This window comes from Chelonoidis abingdonii, chromosome 7, assembly GCF_003597395.2.
Source record: "Chelonoidis abingdonii isolate Lonesome George chromosome 7, CheloAbing_2.0, whole genome shotgun sequence".
NCBI classification, from domain to species: domain Eukaryota; kingdom Metazoa; phylum Chordata; order Testudines; family Testudinidae; genus Chelonoidis; species Chelonoidis abingdonii.
The window spans coordinates 70,415,691-70,432,225 of NC_133775.1; the positions used below are offsets into that span (position 1 = coordinate 70,415,691).

The window sequence follows — 16,535 nt, forward strand, 5'->3', positions numbered from 1 at the left end:
GGCATGTCCCTTTTGCCCTGAACCTCTGATGCTGTAGTACCTGCCATCTCCTGCTCAACAACTTGCATTCTCTCCTGAGCATGTCTGTTTCCTGCAGCAGCTGAGTGCTGGTAATGCTCCATTGCTTCTGCGAAGTTCTGTTTTACTCCAAGGCCCTTCTCATAGCAAACACCAACATGATACCTGCTTTGGGAATCCTAGATGTAAATATACACACAGCAGTCAGGGAGGAGGGGGTCAGGCTATTCAATTCAATTGATATGACATACATCTTTGGCGAATACAAAAAGAAAAACATTCACAATCTAAAAACAACACCAATATCCATATAATACAATAACATGTCAATCAGAACTTAAAAAACCTCTCTTCTTCAAGACAATGCTAAAGGGCAAAAATTGCCACCGATTTCATTACTACCAGGCACTGAGAAAATACTAAAAACATTATCTTCTGAGATAGTGATAAAAATTATTTATTATACAAAAGAGGTAAAATCCAGCGTGCTTTCAAAAGCTGGAAGATTCTACAGTGCAAAAGATAATGAGGTAAATCTTCCAACACTCCAGATTTACATGGGCAAAAACACAGACATAAAGAAACTTTTCCATATTTACCTTTAAGGACAGCAGTTTCCATGGTGAGAGATCTTTACTGAATATATGCCTTACGTAAATGAGGATTTGATAATTCATTCAAATATGGTTAAAAAGCATGGACTGTCTTCAAAATAGAAAACCAAAAGGCAAACTAGGACTCATGACTCCTAGTAGATCATCTTGTTAGGTAATATCTGTCACTCTCTTGTTGAGCATATACTCTCCCGCATCCATCCATCCATATATGATCATGTTGATTAAAAGATAGCAATAATAACTGAGTGTGACAGGGTGGACTAGGCCCAGAGGCCCCCCTGCTAGAGGCTTCAGGGTCCTGCCACATCCATCCCAGGAAATGAGCAGTAGAGAGGCCCTCCAAATGGTCTAGAGGGACAGTGCAGGAAGCAGCCAATGGAAGAGGCTGCAGGGAGTAGCCAATCGGGGCCCAAGAGGGCCATATAAAAGGAGCTCCATAGCCAGCAACAGGCATTTCTTTGCTGGAGCTAGATGAGTGCAGATGGCACTCCTGGCTGGCCAAAGGGAACTGCAGCACCACAGACAGCTCAGTGCTGGCAGGGACCTGGGGAGCAAGGAAGAGCATTGGCTGGCTGCTGGGCCTGAATGTAAAAGAACCCTTAGCTAAGGGTGAAGCTTTGGTAAAGGCTGGGGCCATGGGGAAGTGGCCCAGGGAACTGAAAGCAACATAGTTAAAGGGACATGGCAATGTGTGGCTGCTATTCTTAGGGTCCCTGGGCTGGGACCCAGAGTAACGGGTGGGCCCAGGTCCCCCCGCCCCTGACAGACCACTGGTAAATTGGCCTACAATCCTCAGAAGGGGAAAAGAACTACTTAGTGGCCTGGCTGGAGAGCTGAGGCCAGAGTAGATCAAGAGCGTGAAACCATTGCCCCCAGGGATGAAGCCCTGGGGGTACAGCCCAATACCAGGGCTGGGACTGGTTTAAAGACTGCAAACACACCCAACCAGAAGGGGTGCTCATGAGAGGTGGATGCCACGTGTCGTAGCTTCCTACTCAGATTTGAACCTTAGTGTTCATAAACTGAGAAGCTAGCATGAAACCCCTCTAAGCTCAGTTTACCAGCTTAGATCTGATCTCGCTGCCACCATCCAAAATTTCCAGGGTTTTGGCCCCCTCTGGTCTCCCCAAAACCTTCCCTGGAGGGACCCCAAGACTCAGAAACCCTGAGCCTACAACAAAGGGAAATAACCCACTTCCCTTCCCTCTCTCTCTCCCACCCAGACTTTCCTCTCTGGGCTAACCTGGGAGTATTGATGCAATCTCTTTACATCACAATACCAAGAAGCATATCTCCTCTATTCCACAAAGAGACAAACCCCAAATACAAGGAAACAGAAGAGATTCTCTCTCTCCTCCCCCTTAGCTTCTTCCCGCCCTGGGACACTAGGAGAGTTAAACACAGAGCGTAGTGTTTCCCCTCCCCCCTGTCTTTCCTTTCTCCTTAACCAGAGAAAAACTCAAACAGGTTTTAAAAAGAAAGCTTTATATAAAAAAGAAAGAAAAAAGACATAAACATATTCTCTGTAACAAGATGACAATACAGGGCTATTGCTTATAAGAAAAATATGAATAAACAGTCTGAGTCAAAAAGATATCCAATTTGAAACATTCCAGCAAGTTACACACATGTAAATACACCCAAAACAACATAAAAGCCTATATTGTTTTTCTACCTGTACTTACAAGTTGAAAACAGAAGATTAGAAGAAGAAAGAAGCTTCTCATAGCTGAGAGACAAACAAAAGACCCAGAGTCCAAAAATTCCCTCCCTGACTTTGAAAAATCCAGTTTCCTGATTGGTCCTCTGGTCAGGTGTTTGGTTCCCTTTGTTAACCCTTTACAGGTAAAAGAAACATTAACCCTTAGCTATCTATTTATGACACCACGCTATTACAGTGAGTAACAGAAAACCACAACCTAGCTATAATAAATTGGAAGGTCTTATACCATGGAAATATGGAGTATACAAATTATTCCTCAATTTCCTGGAGGAACAAAGATAGGGCAATCTATAATCTAGAAGAGTACAGACTTTTGACCAAAATTTAAGAAAAGTAATATAAGATCTATTACAGGATCAGGTTACATGAAAGGGGAACTGAGAACCTTGAATAAATACAGGAAAGTCCAAGTCTTGAGGCTTCTTTTTGCTCCTCTATCATTCGCCCTGTCTCTCCTAAACTGTTACTTACTCCTCTGAGCATCTCTTGAGAAGGAATTTCTGTCAGACACCTCCAGTCTGTTCCTTTTATCATACCTTTCTAAACAATTTGATTGCTCCCCCCAACTTCTAGGCCTATGCTGAAGGAACAAACCAAACACCTGGCTCAAGCAAACATTCAGATTGCATAAGAAAGCACCCAGAAATTGGGATACCAGAGCTAAGGGGGCATGTGCAGCCCTACGCATGTCCCCTTGTCCATGAGCACAGCAATCATTAATGCACGGTCACACACAAAGGGTGCTTGTCCCACAAGGCACCTTGCCTCCTGCACAGAGGACACACTGAATTGTGAGGATTTACAAAGTCCTATAAAGCTGTAGGGAGTAGCAACTCACAAGCAGCCCACAGCTCTGACTCAGCGGCCACAGCTCCCTAGCTTGCATGCCTGTCACACAATGGACAACCACACTATTGCTCAGTCAAGCCTAAAAGAGGATTGCGAGGAACTTCAGGAGATCAAATGAAGCTAAGCAAATAAGTAACACATAGGGACAATCTGAATTATCCAGATCCCAGACTTACTGACTGGCTCTAAATAAACTGTAATCTCTTTTGAGTAAAAGACCTGGGGGTGTCACTGTGAACAGCTCACTAAAACCACACCTAAATCAGTACTATTCTGGATAGATATGCAGCTCTGGGCAGCCAATCCCAGAGATCTCGAAGGAAGAGAGGAGGCCTAGAGATGGGCCCTGCAGAGAGGGGCTGGAAAAAGTAGGGTTGCTTAGTACTGGTAGTTGTGTAAGAAGGGACAGGACAGAAACATAGAGAAGAACCAGCGCACTAGAGATGATCCCTAGGGCTCCATTTACCCTCTCTTAATGGAAGAACAAAGGGATATTTACTGGGTACGTCTATGCTGCAGTTGAACACCCACGGCTGGACTGGGTCAGCTGACTTGGGCTCCCAGGCTCAGACTATGGGGCTGTTTAATTGCAGTATAGCTGTTCAGGCTCAGGCTCAGGCTGGAGCCTAGGCTTGGGATTCTGCGATGAGGAAGGGGCTGTCACCCCCAGTGTGAGATGGGTGAGGCTCCAGCTGTGAGCTTGGGCTGTCAGCCCCAGGGTGATGGGGCTCCAGCTGTGTGTGCCCCATACTGCACCACTTTAGTGGGTGGAAATGCTCAAGGTGAGGACACACATCACTGACAGAAGGAGCACGTGTAGGCACGAACCACTGCTTTAATTACTGTGGTGGCTGTATTTTGACTTAAAAAATTTGTAGTGTAGACATGCCCAGAGACACTGTTTTTATGGTTCATTACAACAGTTGGTAACACACCCTTCTGCCGGCTAACCCTTAACTGCCCACTTAATTTTAAGTGGTCTCCTACAGCATGTATGAACCACTTACACTTAACAATCTGTCCCATCTTGTATTTAGCTTGGACATTCTGGTTATCTTCTCCTTATCTGAAGAAGAGCTCTGTGATGCTCAAAAGCTGGTCCCTTCTACCAACAGAAGGTAGTCCAATAAAAGATATTACCTCACCCATCTCGTCTTTCTAATATCCTGGGACCAACACAGCTACAAAAACACTGCAAACATTTAGAGAGAATCTCACTTCCAGCAATCCTGGCTCTTGGCCTTTGAGCTCAATTGAGAAGTCTCAATTGACCTGAGCAATTATCGCCTTCTGCAGGCGCAGAAAGCACTTACCCCATTCTTGGCCGCCAGCCACAGGTATTTCAGAGCCCTCTGCTTTGCAGACTGCAGCCCCTTCATGTAGAGCACCCCAAGGTAGGCCTGTGCCTGCAGCAAAACCATACAGCACAAATCACTAGGGATTATGTCTTTATTATAGATCATGCCCATCACCATGGTATCTGTGTGCCTAGTGACTCACTCCCTGTGGGGTGTCAAACCATGGTCTCCAGTGCCACAGGCAAGATGTTCACCAGCAGACTGGAGGGAAGAACATCCTCCCTGCTGCACAGCCCATGGAAGAGGTTGTCCCGAGAGGATAAACCTGGGTCTCTGTCATGGAAAAAATGAGGAAGCCATAAGTGTATAAAAAAAAGACAAAAGGCTCCGAAGCAGGATGCTTGGAGGTAAATAGCCTATACTTTGCAATAAAACCACTGCACTAACACTCAGGTTATGCTCTCATACTCACTGCCCTAGGCAAACAGAGCCACATGTGTGCATGACAATGGAGGAATCCTGACCATGAGCTGTTACCCCAAAGCCTACAGACTGTCACTCATACAGTAGCTGTGCGCCATCGCCAGCATGGAGTGCTCCACACAACGCACAAGCTCTGAACTTTCTGGGAAGCAGCATCCCTGGGGCTGGCATATACTGTTCCTATATACTGCCATGTCCTCCCCCATCTGAAGATATGTATGAGGGAGCAGAGTCCCAAATACAATTCGGTGCCTGCCACAGAATCACCACTTTGTTAAAACTCCAAACTAGTAGAAAAGGAGGGAAGGGAGCATAGATCCATGCAGGTGAGTCATGTCAGAGAACCACAATTACTGGGTAAGCAACTGTTCTTCCTTCAAGCACAGCCTGCAGGAATCCCTCCTTTTGGGGATTAGCAAGGCTTAATGAGGCGAGGTTTAGGAGTCTCAGTTGACAGTTAAGATTGCAGGTTGGTTTAGGTCCTAGAGGCTAAATCTGGTGAACTTGGCCAGGGGCATGTGCGGCTGGAACTCCAGATAATAACCTTGCATGACTCAGAAGAGGACGCATTTCGAAAGCATGCTGTCTGGTGGCATGTGCCCTTTTTCTAGTACTGGGATCCTAGCTATTTCTTAGCAAGAGAGTGCACAATGTAATCTCTCTGGAAGGAGTCTGTGTGGAACTTTACTGATCCCTTGTACTATTCCCAGGCGCTACAATCCAAGTTATTTATGAAACCCCTTCATCCTGTTCGAACAGTTGGTATGTCTGCACTAGCGACTGTATATGCGTACATGCACTTGGTTGTGCCATAACCCTATTGTCCACACCTAAACCTCACAATCACATCTGAAGGCGAGTAAAAGGCAAGTATAAGGCTAGCACCATTGAGGGCCGTGGGTAAGTACACACTGCAGGCTGTGGCATAGCTCCATACAACTGCCAGTTTGCAGTATGGACAGGGATAACAGTCCTCCACCTCCATTCCCACAATGAACTGAACTCTTTTCTTCCTGACCCTTACCCAATCTATAAAGGTCCTGGTCACCTCATTTTCACCAGTAGTAGTGAGCTGCACTAACCACATCAGAACAGCTTCCTGGTGCACTTTACAGATCAATCCAGGTGAAACTGGATCCTGCTCCAAGAGCAGCCACTTGGTCCAACAATCACACTTGGATGTCAATCAACGTGTGGTCGGAGTACACCATCTTCCACAATGTCACCTGGAGTGGCAGGAACAGACACTGTACCAGGAAACGTCATGGAAGTAGGACCAGGCAGGCATTCAGCAGACTCCGGCCTAGCGCCTGGAACATGTCAAGCTCTTGAGTTCAAATGCAAGAGGGCTAAAGACAAGAACAATCATTCCAGGAGGGTTCGCTGTACATGCTCCTTCTATAAGGAGCTTGTCCGAATGCTGTCACGGGCTCCTAGTACAGAGTCTGGAGTAGCTCACAATCCTCTCCTCCATCTCCCTAGCCTCCTTGTCTGTCAAGATGCTGATGAGGGCAAGTGCAAAGAAGCAGAAGGGATCACGGAGGATGTCCTGGAAGACCCAGCAGATGAGGAGCATGTTGTTCTGTGCCCTACCTGGATGAGCCAGTTAAGAAAGTCCCTCAATCAACCCAAAGTTGACCCTGTATGGCGGCAGGAACCAGAACCCCAGGCTGGTAAAGTACAACAGCCTTCCACCCTCTTCATGAATCTCCCCTCTTACTCCATTGCTGCAATCCTGATTTTAAGATCAAAGGCATTTGCAGTACTGTCCACTGACTTTTCCTCCATGGATACTATGCCATGCATTACTACGCCTGCAAGTTTGAACTGTCGTGCTGAAATCACGGCACTGTCATGCCCTGGCCTCTCACAAAAAACTTCCAACTTTCTCTCCTCCATCCAGGCCACCCCACCCTGACAGTTATCAATCAATGATTTTACTCATTTCTGATAAATCACTATTATATATTTGGCTACAAGTATTTCTTAAAAAGAGATTATTAAGGAAAAACACTGCTCCTGTGTCTGTGTGTTTCTCAGCCAGTGGTAAGGTTGCAATGGTCCCAGTGCTGAGAAGACTGGGAGATGGGAGTGGGTGGGTTACACAGCTCCTGACTGGGGAAGGGAAAGTTGTAGAAAACTTATAGTTGGTTGTCTAAAGTTAGACACAGCTGTCTTTTGTCCCCTGGGAGATTACACAGTTTCAGTGCTTCTCCCACCCCACTGATCTTACTGCCCCTTTACAAGTAGGAGACAAGCAGACAGGGCCAGGGAGTTAGGTTCGAGAAAGAAGGGAACAGAACACAGTTGTAGAAAACTTTTGTTGTCTGTAGAAAAATTAGTCACAGCAATCCTTTCTTCTTTGGCAGATTACAATTTTTTTTTACCATCCCTGAAGTCTGGGCTCTTCCTGCACTAAGGCATGCTGCACAAGCTGGGGAAAAAGGGAACAGGAGGATATGGTCTGGTAGTTGGATAAACACAGTGCAGGGTCCCTTTGCAGAGGAGAGGTGAGGGGCTTGCAGTGCTTGTCAAGCTGTCCTGCAGTGACTCAAGACCATGAGTACCAACCTCAGGGAAGACTGTTAAGAAAAAGGGCACAAACCCCACCATTGGTTTTGAGTTCTCTACTTAGATTTCACCACTCAGGTGTGAACTCCTCAAGCACGATAACCTAAACTACACCCTTAACATGGAGTTACAGACAGTCCCTGTCATAAACGGATAGTAGGAATTAATAGAACCGAAGTACTTTATATCTCTTTTGACTGTAAAGGGTTAACAAGTTCAGTGAGCCTGGCTGTCACCTGACCAGAGAACCAATCAGGGGACAGGATACTTTCAAATCTTGAGGGAGGGAAGTTTTTGTGTGTGCTGTTAGTTTTGGTTGCTTGTATCTTCTGGGTTCTGAGGTGACCGACGTCTGCATACCAGGTTTCCCTCATCTCTCCAATACAGGCTCTTATAAGGTTCAGAACAGTGAGTACTAGTAGACAGGCGAGGTTAGGCTTATGTTTGTTTCTTTATTTGCATATGTGCTTTGGCTGGAAGGAGTTCATGTTGTATTGGCTGGGAGGAAGTTCAATTTGTATTTTTTGTCTGAAGGATTTATAATCTTTGTACTTGTATACTTAGGCATGGACGTTCAATTTGAATTCCCAGTGGTTCTAGCTGAAAGACCCGTGTACCTATTCCACTTTGAATTACCAATGATATTTCTTCCTGTTTTTCTCTCTTTTACATTAACAAGTTTCTTTGAAAAACAATCAAGGTTCTTTATAATTCTGTGTGACGACCCAGAGGGACGGGTTCTGGATTCACCGGGATTAGGTGGAGAGAAAGGAAGGTATGGGAGAGAAAGAGCATAACATTTCTCTCTGTGTCCGGAATTACTTTCTCTTCTAGGACGAGTCTGGGAGGGACAAAGAGATAGCGAAATTAGGAAGGAGGGCAATGCTGAATTTCCTCTCTGCTTTGAAAGATTCAAGGAGTTGATCACAGTATTTTCCGTGATCTAACCCCAGTTAGGGGGAAAGCCGTAGGAGAGGCAACGGTGGGGGAAAGGGTTTACTTTCCTTGTGTTAAGATCCAGAGGATCTGGGTCTTGGGGTTCCCCAGGCAAGGTTTTAGGGGGACCAGAGTGTACCAGGCACTCCAAGTCCTGGTTGGTGGCAGCGCTACAGGTTCTAGGCTGGTAATTAAGCTTAGAGGGATTCATGCTGGTACCCCATCTTTAGGACGCTAAGGTTCAGAGTGGGGAATTGTACCATGACAGTCCCCTTGGGTGCTCTGATCTATCTTGCTACCTGGAGCCTGCCTTTGTGACAGATGGTCCCTTATACCAAAGATCACAGCAATATTCAGGTTATATCCAGTCGCAAAGGACCAGTCACTTACCCTGGTCAATTGCACATTCAGTTTCACACTGAAGACAAAGCTTGTAGCCAGTCCTATAATAAACTAGCTAAAGATTTATTAACTATTAAAAGGAAATAGGAGCGTTATTCAAAAGGTTAAACATATATACATAAAAATCAGTTCCAATCTTAAGTTTCAAAAAGTAACAGAAGCTTCTATAATAAGCAAGCTTTATGTGTTCTTTTGGGCTAACCCAGGCCAAACACTGGGGATCTTTTGTTTATGCTTAGTAATCCTTGCCCCTCGGAAACTAAGCAGCATAAAAGATACAGTTCCTCCTTGTCAGCGCTTTTATTCCTTCCCCACTTCTGCTTTAAGATGCAAATTTGGCTGTTGGGAGGAATTCACTTGTTTGTCTCCCCTTCATGGGGGAGGGAGGGGGACAGAAAAGGGCAATCAACAAAATCTTTTGTCCTCTGATGTTCCAAAGTAGTTCATCAGGCACTGATGGGCCTCCTTTGCTGGGCAACAGGTAACACCTCTTGTTGGAAACTATTTGACACTCAGTGTCTCTTTCCTCTTTGGTGATTTACATACAGAGCAAACTACCTGAAGGGGGGTTCCAAAGAGGACGGAGCTCGGCTATTCTCAGTGATGGCAGATGACAAAACAAAGAGTAATGCTCTCAAATACCAGTGGGGGAGGTCTAGGTTGGATATTAGGAAAAACTATTTCACTAGGACAGTGGTGAAGCACTGGAATGGGTTACCTAGGAAGGTAGTGGAATCTCCTTCCTTAGAGGTTTTTAAGGCCCAGCTTGACAAAGCCTCTGAATGGGATGATTTAGTTAGGGTTGGTCCTGCTTTGAGCCGGGGGTTGGGACTAGATGACCTCCTGAGGTCTCTTCCAACCCTAATCTTTTATGAGTCTATGAAACACTTAAACATTACCTTAAAACAGGGGGTACAGGTATTATAAGTGAGATTAATGCAAGCAGCAACTTAAAAGCATTTAATAAAGTCTGAAAACTAAACACATTCTTATAATTCTAATACCTATTTTAACAGTATCAACACACAGGTGGAGCCAAACTGGTTCCAGCTATATATTGATCAGTGTTCAGTTGAGATCTATGGGCCTTGGCACAAGCTGGTGCCTGGTCCGCCAGCATCACAGTGCTGATTTGAAACACCAGGGAACCAAAGTGACTGAGGCTTTAGGAAAAATACAGGTAGGCAGATGAACTGATTGGTTTGGTAGAAACTGGAGGACACCTTTGATGGATTTTAGGGTGTGGGCATAGGTATCACCTTGTCCTTAGAGGGCACTACATAGGCTGCGTGAACCAGTAGTGCCTGTATCTCAGACTTTCCAGGCCAATGTGATTTCCAGAAGGAATTCAGTCTTCAGTGAGAGAAATGATGATACTCTGACAATGACTGGGGCGGAGTGTCACATTGATGTCCCAGTATGGAGGTGGTTCCTGAAGAAGTCAGAATGTTATAACTGTAGGTGAGAGGACATGGTAGAGTACTGTCTGGTGGGTGGAAGGCTGAAATCTCAGTGGGTCAAGCAGCATCTGGCTCAGACTCAGGGCAGGATGCAGAATCAGGCTTTACCCATGAGACAGCAGATCCAGGCTGGACCAAAGAATCCAGCGGCAGGTCCAGCAGGTTGGAAAAGTCCATATTGGGAAGAGACCAGCACCGTGGCCTGGTCCACTGCCTGGCAACGAGGACTGGGGGCTGCCTGGTTTCAGTCCAGGAGGAGTGGGTCTGCTAGAGACCCAGGGCTGTTTCTGCCCCAGGAGCAGAGCTGGCTGCAGGTGGCATTCTGTGCTATTGCACCAGAGTGGCTCCCCATCCCAAGATCTGAGCACTGGTTAGTGAATGTCTGAGCACTCCCTGCTGTGGCAACATCCCAAGCAGCTCTCTGCCCAGAAAAGGTGAGAAGTGGTGAGTCTGATGTGATGATAGACACACCATCATGTGATGTGAGCCAGCTGAGACAGACACTGACCTCTGGCAGTGAGACCTGCCCTTTGCCTTCTGGTTGCCTTGTGCAGATTGTTGTTGGGGGTCTCTGCTTGGCAGCTGAAAGGGGGATGTGTCCTTATTGGCAAGCTTCTTCTGGGCATGGAATATAAAAGGCTCCTGGTGTCAGAATCCACAGTTCGGGACCAAGACCTTGACACCAACTCCTGGATGTTTGAAATTGGGGAGGAGCCCCCTTTGAGGGCCCATCGACAGCTGGCTCCTCCAGCCTCTCTCCTTGTTTGAGCTTAGTAAAGGCCTAATCCAAGGAGAATCAATGATCACAGAAAAGGCACTGAGTGTGCATGTCCACCATAGGCCTAGCACCATAGTGGGAGCAGGGGGCTTGGACTTACCTGAACAAAGAGCTGCATACTGGAGTGGGAAAAGCTCACCATACCTCTGACACACAGGAGCCAGAACAACCTAGCATAGTGCCAAAACCCAAGGCTTCTACATGCCTAAAAATACAAGGGCAGGAACAAACCTTGCTGAGGAGGTGATGCTAACGTGTCACTGCAGCTAGCTGACTCTGGCATGCCGGTATATTGGGGGGGGGGGGGGGTAGCAAGGACACAAGCAGGGTTTCCCCAACCCCATGGACACTGCCCTATAGAGGACCCGGTGTTGTGCAGAGGGGGTTCCCTGGTGGCTCCATGCTAGTCAAACGCTCAGCCTTAGCAATAATTCATGTGCTACAGAAACTCACCTCCACTAGCCCTGCTGCTGCTGCCTGCTCTAGCAGAGTCACAGCCTTCTGCACGTCAGCCCCTCCAGCTTTGAGCCCATGGCGTAAAAGGAACCTGGCATAGCGGTACTGGGCCATGGGGTGCCCGTTGCTGGCTGCACGATGGTAATAGAGAGCTGCCTGGAAACAGAGAAACACCATCATGAGTGCCCGGAGGTATGTGTGCCAGGCTGTATTGTCCCAGGCATCTTTGTGAGGAGGCTGCCACTCTCCAATACTTACCCAGACTGGCAAGGACACCATAGCATGCATCTGCATACAAACCCTCTTGCCGGTTCTCATCACAAGCTATGCATACTCCCCCAGGCAGCCATTAGCAGAAATACCCTCCTTACCTGTGCAGCCTCCCTTATACTCAGTGCCCTGCAGATCCCAGACATGCACCAGATTTAGTTGGGGAATGGTCCTGCTTTGAGCAGGAGGTTGGACCAGATGACCTCCTGAGGTCCCTTCCAAACCTGATATTCTATGATTCTATGAAACATAAGACTATTCGGGTGAGACCCTGCTTCTCAGGTATGATCGTCAGAGAGAGAATTGACTATAGGAGACACGCAGCCTCTCCCCAAGTGTGCACTATCCCTCAAGAACAACCCAACCCCAAGCACACACAGCACATGCCTGCACCACTGCCCTATACACAATCATACCCATCCTGCCATCCAAATGCCATCACATTACAGCCCTGTGCTAGCTGCAGCAACTGCTCATGTAGGAGAGTGAAAGTAGGGATGTGAGATGATTGGCAGCTGGGGACTGTACCCATTCCCTCTTTTCCTAGCCACAACTCCTATTCCATAGGGGGTGGCATAGGGCCAGCTACACCAAAGATTCTTCTGTGCTTTGGGACTGACACAATGTCCAACTAAGCTGGTTTTGCAGTTCCTTTGTACCAGCTGAGTGGCACAAAATAGCCAGAGCAGGGGCACTCCTATGAACAATGGTCCCTAGGTTCAAGATGTGGATCTCAGTGCACCCACACAAAGCTGCTGGGAGGTGGTCCAGGCAGGATATGGTTCCTGCACATGTGGTGGTGTTTTACATATATGCCATATGGTAACAGGATTCCCTGGTACTCTCCCAGCCACTACTAATGCTGCATACATAAGTGTATGGAACAGGGCCTGGGAAGGTATGTTTGAAAAGGACAGGGCTGCAAAGGATCCCAGTCTTCTCCCACGAGGGGCAGTCTTCCCAAGGCACCCATGCCATTAAAGCCTACACTGGCACACATGCAGCCTTAGCTTTAGCATTTCCCGATGGGAAGGTGTTTGACTCTGCAGCCCTAACCTTCCCTCCTAGGAGTTTCCTGGCTGGAATAATTAATATTTTGCGTTTACATGTACAATACCTCCCACTCGAGCCCTGCAACAGGACTGGAATCCTGCAGGTCCTGTAGGACCCGCTGCCATAATAGCAGGAGTGGGATAAAAATTCAAGGAACAATGCGGGAGCGGGTGGTAGTGGGTACTGCAGGGCGGGATGGGAGCAGGATTAAAAAAACAGTCCTCCATCATCACAAACATAAACACCCCAGCCAGCAGTGGCTCCTCTCTGGCTACCAGCTCTGAAGTGCAGCAGTGCAGAAGTAAGGGAGAGCCCCCATTGCCAATCTATTTATGTCTGGAGATGGCAGGGTGTGGGGGCCTTCCATCCCCTTAGCATGATAATGCAGTGGCTCTTCAGCCATTTGCATGGAGGGATAGAGGTTTCTAATTCCTTTGCATGGGGAAGGGAAGACACAGGGGCTGCTAATCCCTTCACAGGCGTGCATGAGGACTCTAAGCTTTCTGTATGGGCAATTTGGGCTGGTTGGATGGTCCCCATCCCATTGCAAGAGGATGTAGGGAGTGGGTGGGTGCCAGTGGGGAAACATCTGCTGAGAGCAGCACATCCAGCCATTGCTGGGACAATTTTAGAGCCCTGCAGTGGGACTGGAATTCCACAGGTCCTACAGGATCCACTGGTATAATAGCAGGAGTGGGATACAAATTCAAGAAATAATATGAGAGTGGGTGGGAGTGGGTACTGCGGCTTTGAACAGTGGGATTAAAAAATTAGTCCCGCACAGGGCTCTACTTCCTACCCCAGGATTTCTGAGGGCCCCCACACACACCCAAGTGTTGCAGGGTGCCCCTGCACTGACAGGCATTCACCGATGCACACTAAGGAACAGCACCTTGCTCCCTTGAGGCAAGATACTTTGGAGCGAAGTGTCTCACAGGTTGGTCCCTCCCAATCACTGCTCCTACTCATGCTGTGTGGAACAGGGCTAATAGCCTCCCCCAGCCTCCTGGTAGAGCAGGGATGCGTGTGTGTGTGTGTGGCTCTGCATGCCACCAGGTACCTTTGCCAGGTCTTTCTCCGTGCCTCTGCCATGCTCATAACACAGGCCCACGTTAAACTGGGCTTTGCTGTAGCCCCGATCTGCTGCCAGCTTGAAGCAGGAATAGGCTGCCCTGTAGTGGCCATCACTCACATTCTCAATCCCTGGGGAGGGAACAGTGCATGTTCAGCAAAGCACCACAAAGGCAGCAGGCAGGACAGGGTCATGGAGCTCATCATGCCCCACCCATGGCAGCTGGCCTCACCGCACCCTGCCAAGTTTGCCAACTCTTGGCCTCGCCCCACCTCAAGCCATACAGTTTAGGAGGTGGGAGGGACCAATGACCCGACCCTATGTTGGGGGAGGGGTTCTCTGGCCTCATCACCAGCCTCTCCAATGCTCCAGGCTCCCTGTCATTTCATTTCCCAGAGTTCATTGCAAAGCAGGGTGAATGCCAGTAAGAGGTGATACAGAAGAATCTGAAAAGCCTGACAATGGTTGCAGGAACCCCACCCTCTGGACAGGTAATGGGACCATGACAACAGCCAACTCACACAAACAACACCTGGGAACCATTACTAGTGCTGCAGATTCCATAGACTAGAATAGCAAGAGGCTTCCCAACATATTTGAAATCCTCCAAAAAGGAGAGAGTGTGTGGGTGTCCCTGTCTCTATTCCTGCTATCTGCAGTTTAGGACACAATGAAGCCTGGTCCACGTTACCAAGAATATTGAGCGCAATGGAAACGCTGACCCGGAACACCTGCTGCAGCTGGGTAGCTGCTTCCTCCAGGCGTTCCTGCTGTGCTGGCTTCCCCTGTAGAGTGGAAAATGACAGCCCCTGGGAGAGAAGAGAATTAGAGGAGTGTTAGCAACCCCCCCAAGTCTCATGACAGCTCATGTCATGGCTGCCAGAGCACCTCCCTCACATTAGGGCCACATTATACCAAACGAAAGTGTCATGGCGTTTGTGCTTTAAGAGGTGACAAAAAACCCCCACCAACCCCATCAGGCCGAGGAGCTGTCTCAACACCCACACCCTTCTCAGCACCCTCAGGCCAGGGAGCTGCATCAAAGCACCCCCAACCTGAAACAGGCTCTTCAGGCCAGGTAAGCCACCTCAACGCTTTCCTAGCCCACCCAAATAGCCCTTGCAAGCCAGAGGTTGCAGCTCAACATTCCCTGGGTTCCATGCGGGCTCCTCAGACCAGGCTAGCCGCATAGACGTTCCCCCAGCACAGTGCCCTCTAGACCCTTCTCCAGCCCACGGCAGACCCCTCAGGCCACGGGACCGCTGTGCCCCCTCTTACTCAGCAGCAGCTCCATAGAATCCAGGAGAGCCCTGAAAAGGCAGTCAGTAACTCTCCCATACAAAAATACTACCTGCTCCTCCCCTTCCCAGGTCAGGTTCAGCAGCAGAGGCAGCATCTCCCTACAGCAAACATGGAGCAGCCCATTTCCTGGTACTCCAAATCACTCAAACTTAAATAGCCTGTCAGCTAAATAAATCCTTCCCCATTGTCCTTGTTTTATGGCTTTTTCCTAACATCCCTGCTAATTAGCAGTATCTCCTAATTTGCCTTAGTCAGGAGTGGGAGGGACTCAGACTTGGAGTAATTGATTCCTAGTATCTATAATACAGTCTGGTACCACCAGGTAGCAGCAGTGCACACTTCAGCTAATTTCAGATTAGCTCCATGCTACTATTTACAATGCAATTCTAATCAGGAGAGGAAGGATGGAGAGCAAGGTTTGCTTTCCACCTGTCAGTCAGAGCAACCCTCAGCAAACAGAAATATAGGGATCTTTTCACTCCTGCAAGCCCTGCAGAGCCAGCCCAGCCATGGAACAGGGAGCTGGGTCCATCCCTGTGGGACCTGCAGAACTAGCCCAGTAACAGAATAGGGAGTTGGGTCCATCCCTCAGGGCCCTGCAGAGCCAGCCCAGCCACAGGGGAGGGAAAAAATAGTGCAGAAGTATGTAATTAAAGACCGTACAATAATACAGATACAGGAAGAGGTCTTGAACTAAGGCAGTCTTGATTCTGATATTTCCTAATTTTTTGTACTTGAGTTTGCAACCTTAATGTTATTTGAGTGCACTTTGTGTGATATGTACGTACAATGGGGTCCTGATCAATGTTCCCTCTAATTTTTTACATCCATGTGTGGAATGAATTTTGTTATGTGCACCAATATGAAGATGATGTGTAGCAGAGGTGGGGCTGAGTGGTTCAGTGTGGGAGGGGCTCAGGGCTGGGGCAAAGGGTTGGGGTGCAGGCTCTGGGGTGGGACCAGGGATGAGGGGTTTGAGGTGTGGGAGGGGGCTCAGGGCTGGATCAGAGGGTTCAGTGCGGGGGGGGGGTCCGGTTGGGCTCTGAGGTGGGGCCAGGGATGCGGGGCTTCGGGGTGCAGGCTGCTATGGGGGACAGGTGCCTTTCCCCACTGTGACAGCTCTGGGGCTGGGGCCGTGGGAGAGGTGCTTCTCCCTGCCACAGCCCTGCATGCCCCTTACCTCACTCTTCTCCAGTCCAGGCCCCTGTAGCTGAGCACCTGCATGGCCCTTAATAGTCTGCAGGGCG

General features: G+C 48.3%; 2 protein-coding genes across 5 annotated transcripts in view; one reads left to right on the forward strand and one right to left on the reverse strand.

The window, feature by feature from the left end:
• Positions 1 to 7,366, forward strand: part of PCDH12 (protocadherin 12) — a 45,372-nt gene extending 38,006 nt beyond the window's left edge. The window contains exon 4 of the mRNA XM_032778943.1: positions 6,471 to 7,366. Coding sequence (XP_032634834.1) covers positions 6,471 to 6,589 — 119 coding nt within the window. The 3' untranslated portion in view covers positions 6,590 to 7,366. The remainder of the gene's footprint in view (positions 1 to 6,470) is intronic.
• Positions 1 to 16,535, reverse strand: part of DELE1 (DAP3 binding cell death enhancer 1) — a 41,449-nt gene that overhangs the window by 8,769 nt on the left and 16,145 nt on the right. For 2 of the 4 annotated variants that reach the window (XR_012656288.1, XM_075068001.1), the window contains exons 7-12: positions 14,678 to 14,795; positions 13,975 to 14,117; positions 11,589 to 11,747; positions 11,236 to 11,340; positions 4,521 to 4,613; positions 24 to 197 (exon numbers count right to left, since the gene is read on the reverse strand). Coding sequence is in view for 3 of the 4 variants with exons in the window: in XM_075068001.1 (XP_074924102.1) it covers positions 24 to 197; positions 4,521 to 4,613; positions 11,236 to 11,340; positions 11,589 to 11,747; positions 13,975 to 14,117; positions 14,678 to 14,795 (792 nt within the window). In the remaining variant the exon portion in view is untranslated. The remainder of the gene's footprint in view (positions 1 to 23; positions 198 to 4,520; positions 4,614 to 11,235; positions 11,341 to 11,588; positions 11,748 to 13,974; positions 14,118 to 14,677; positions 14,796 to 16,535) is intronic. The other 2 variants (XM_075068002.1, XM_075068003.1) reach the window with 2 other exon arrangements.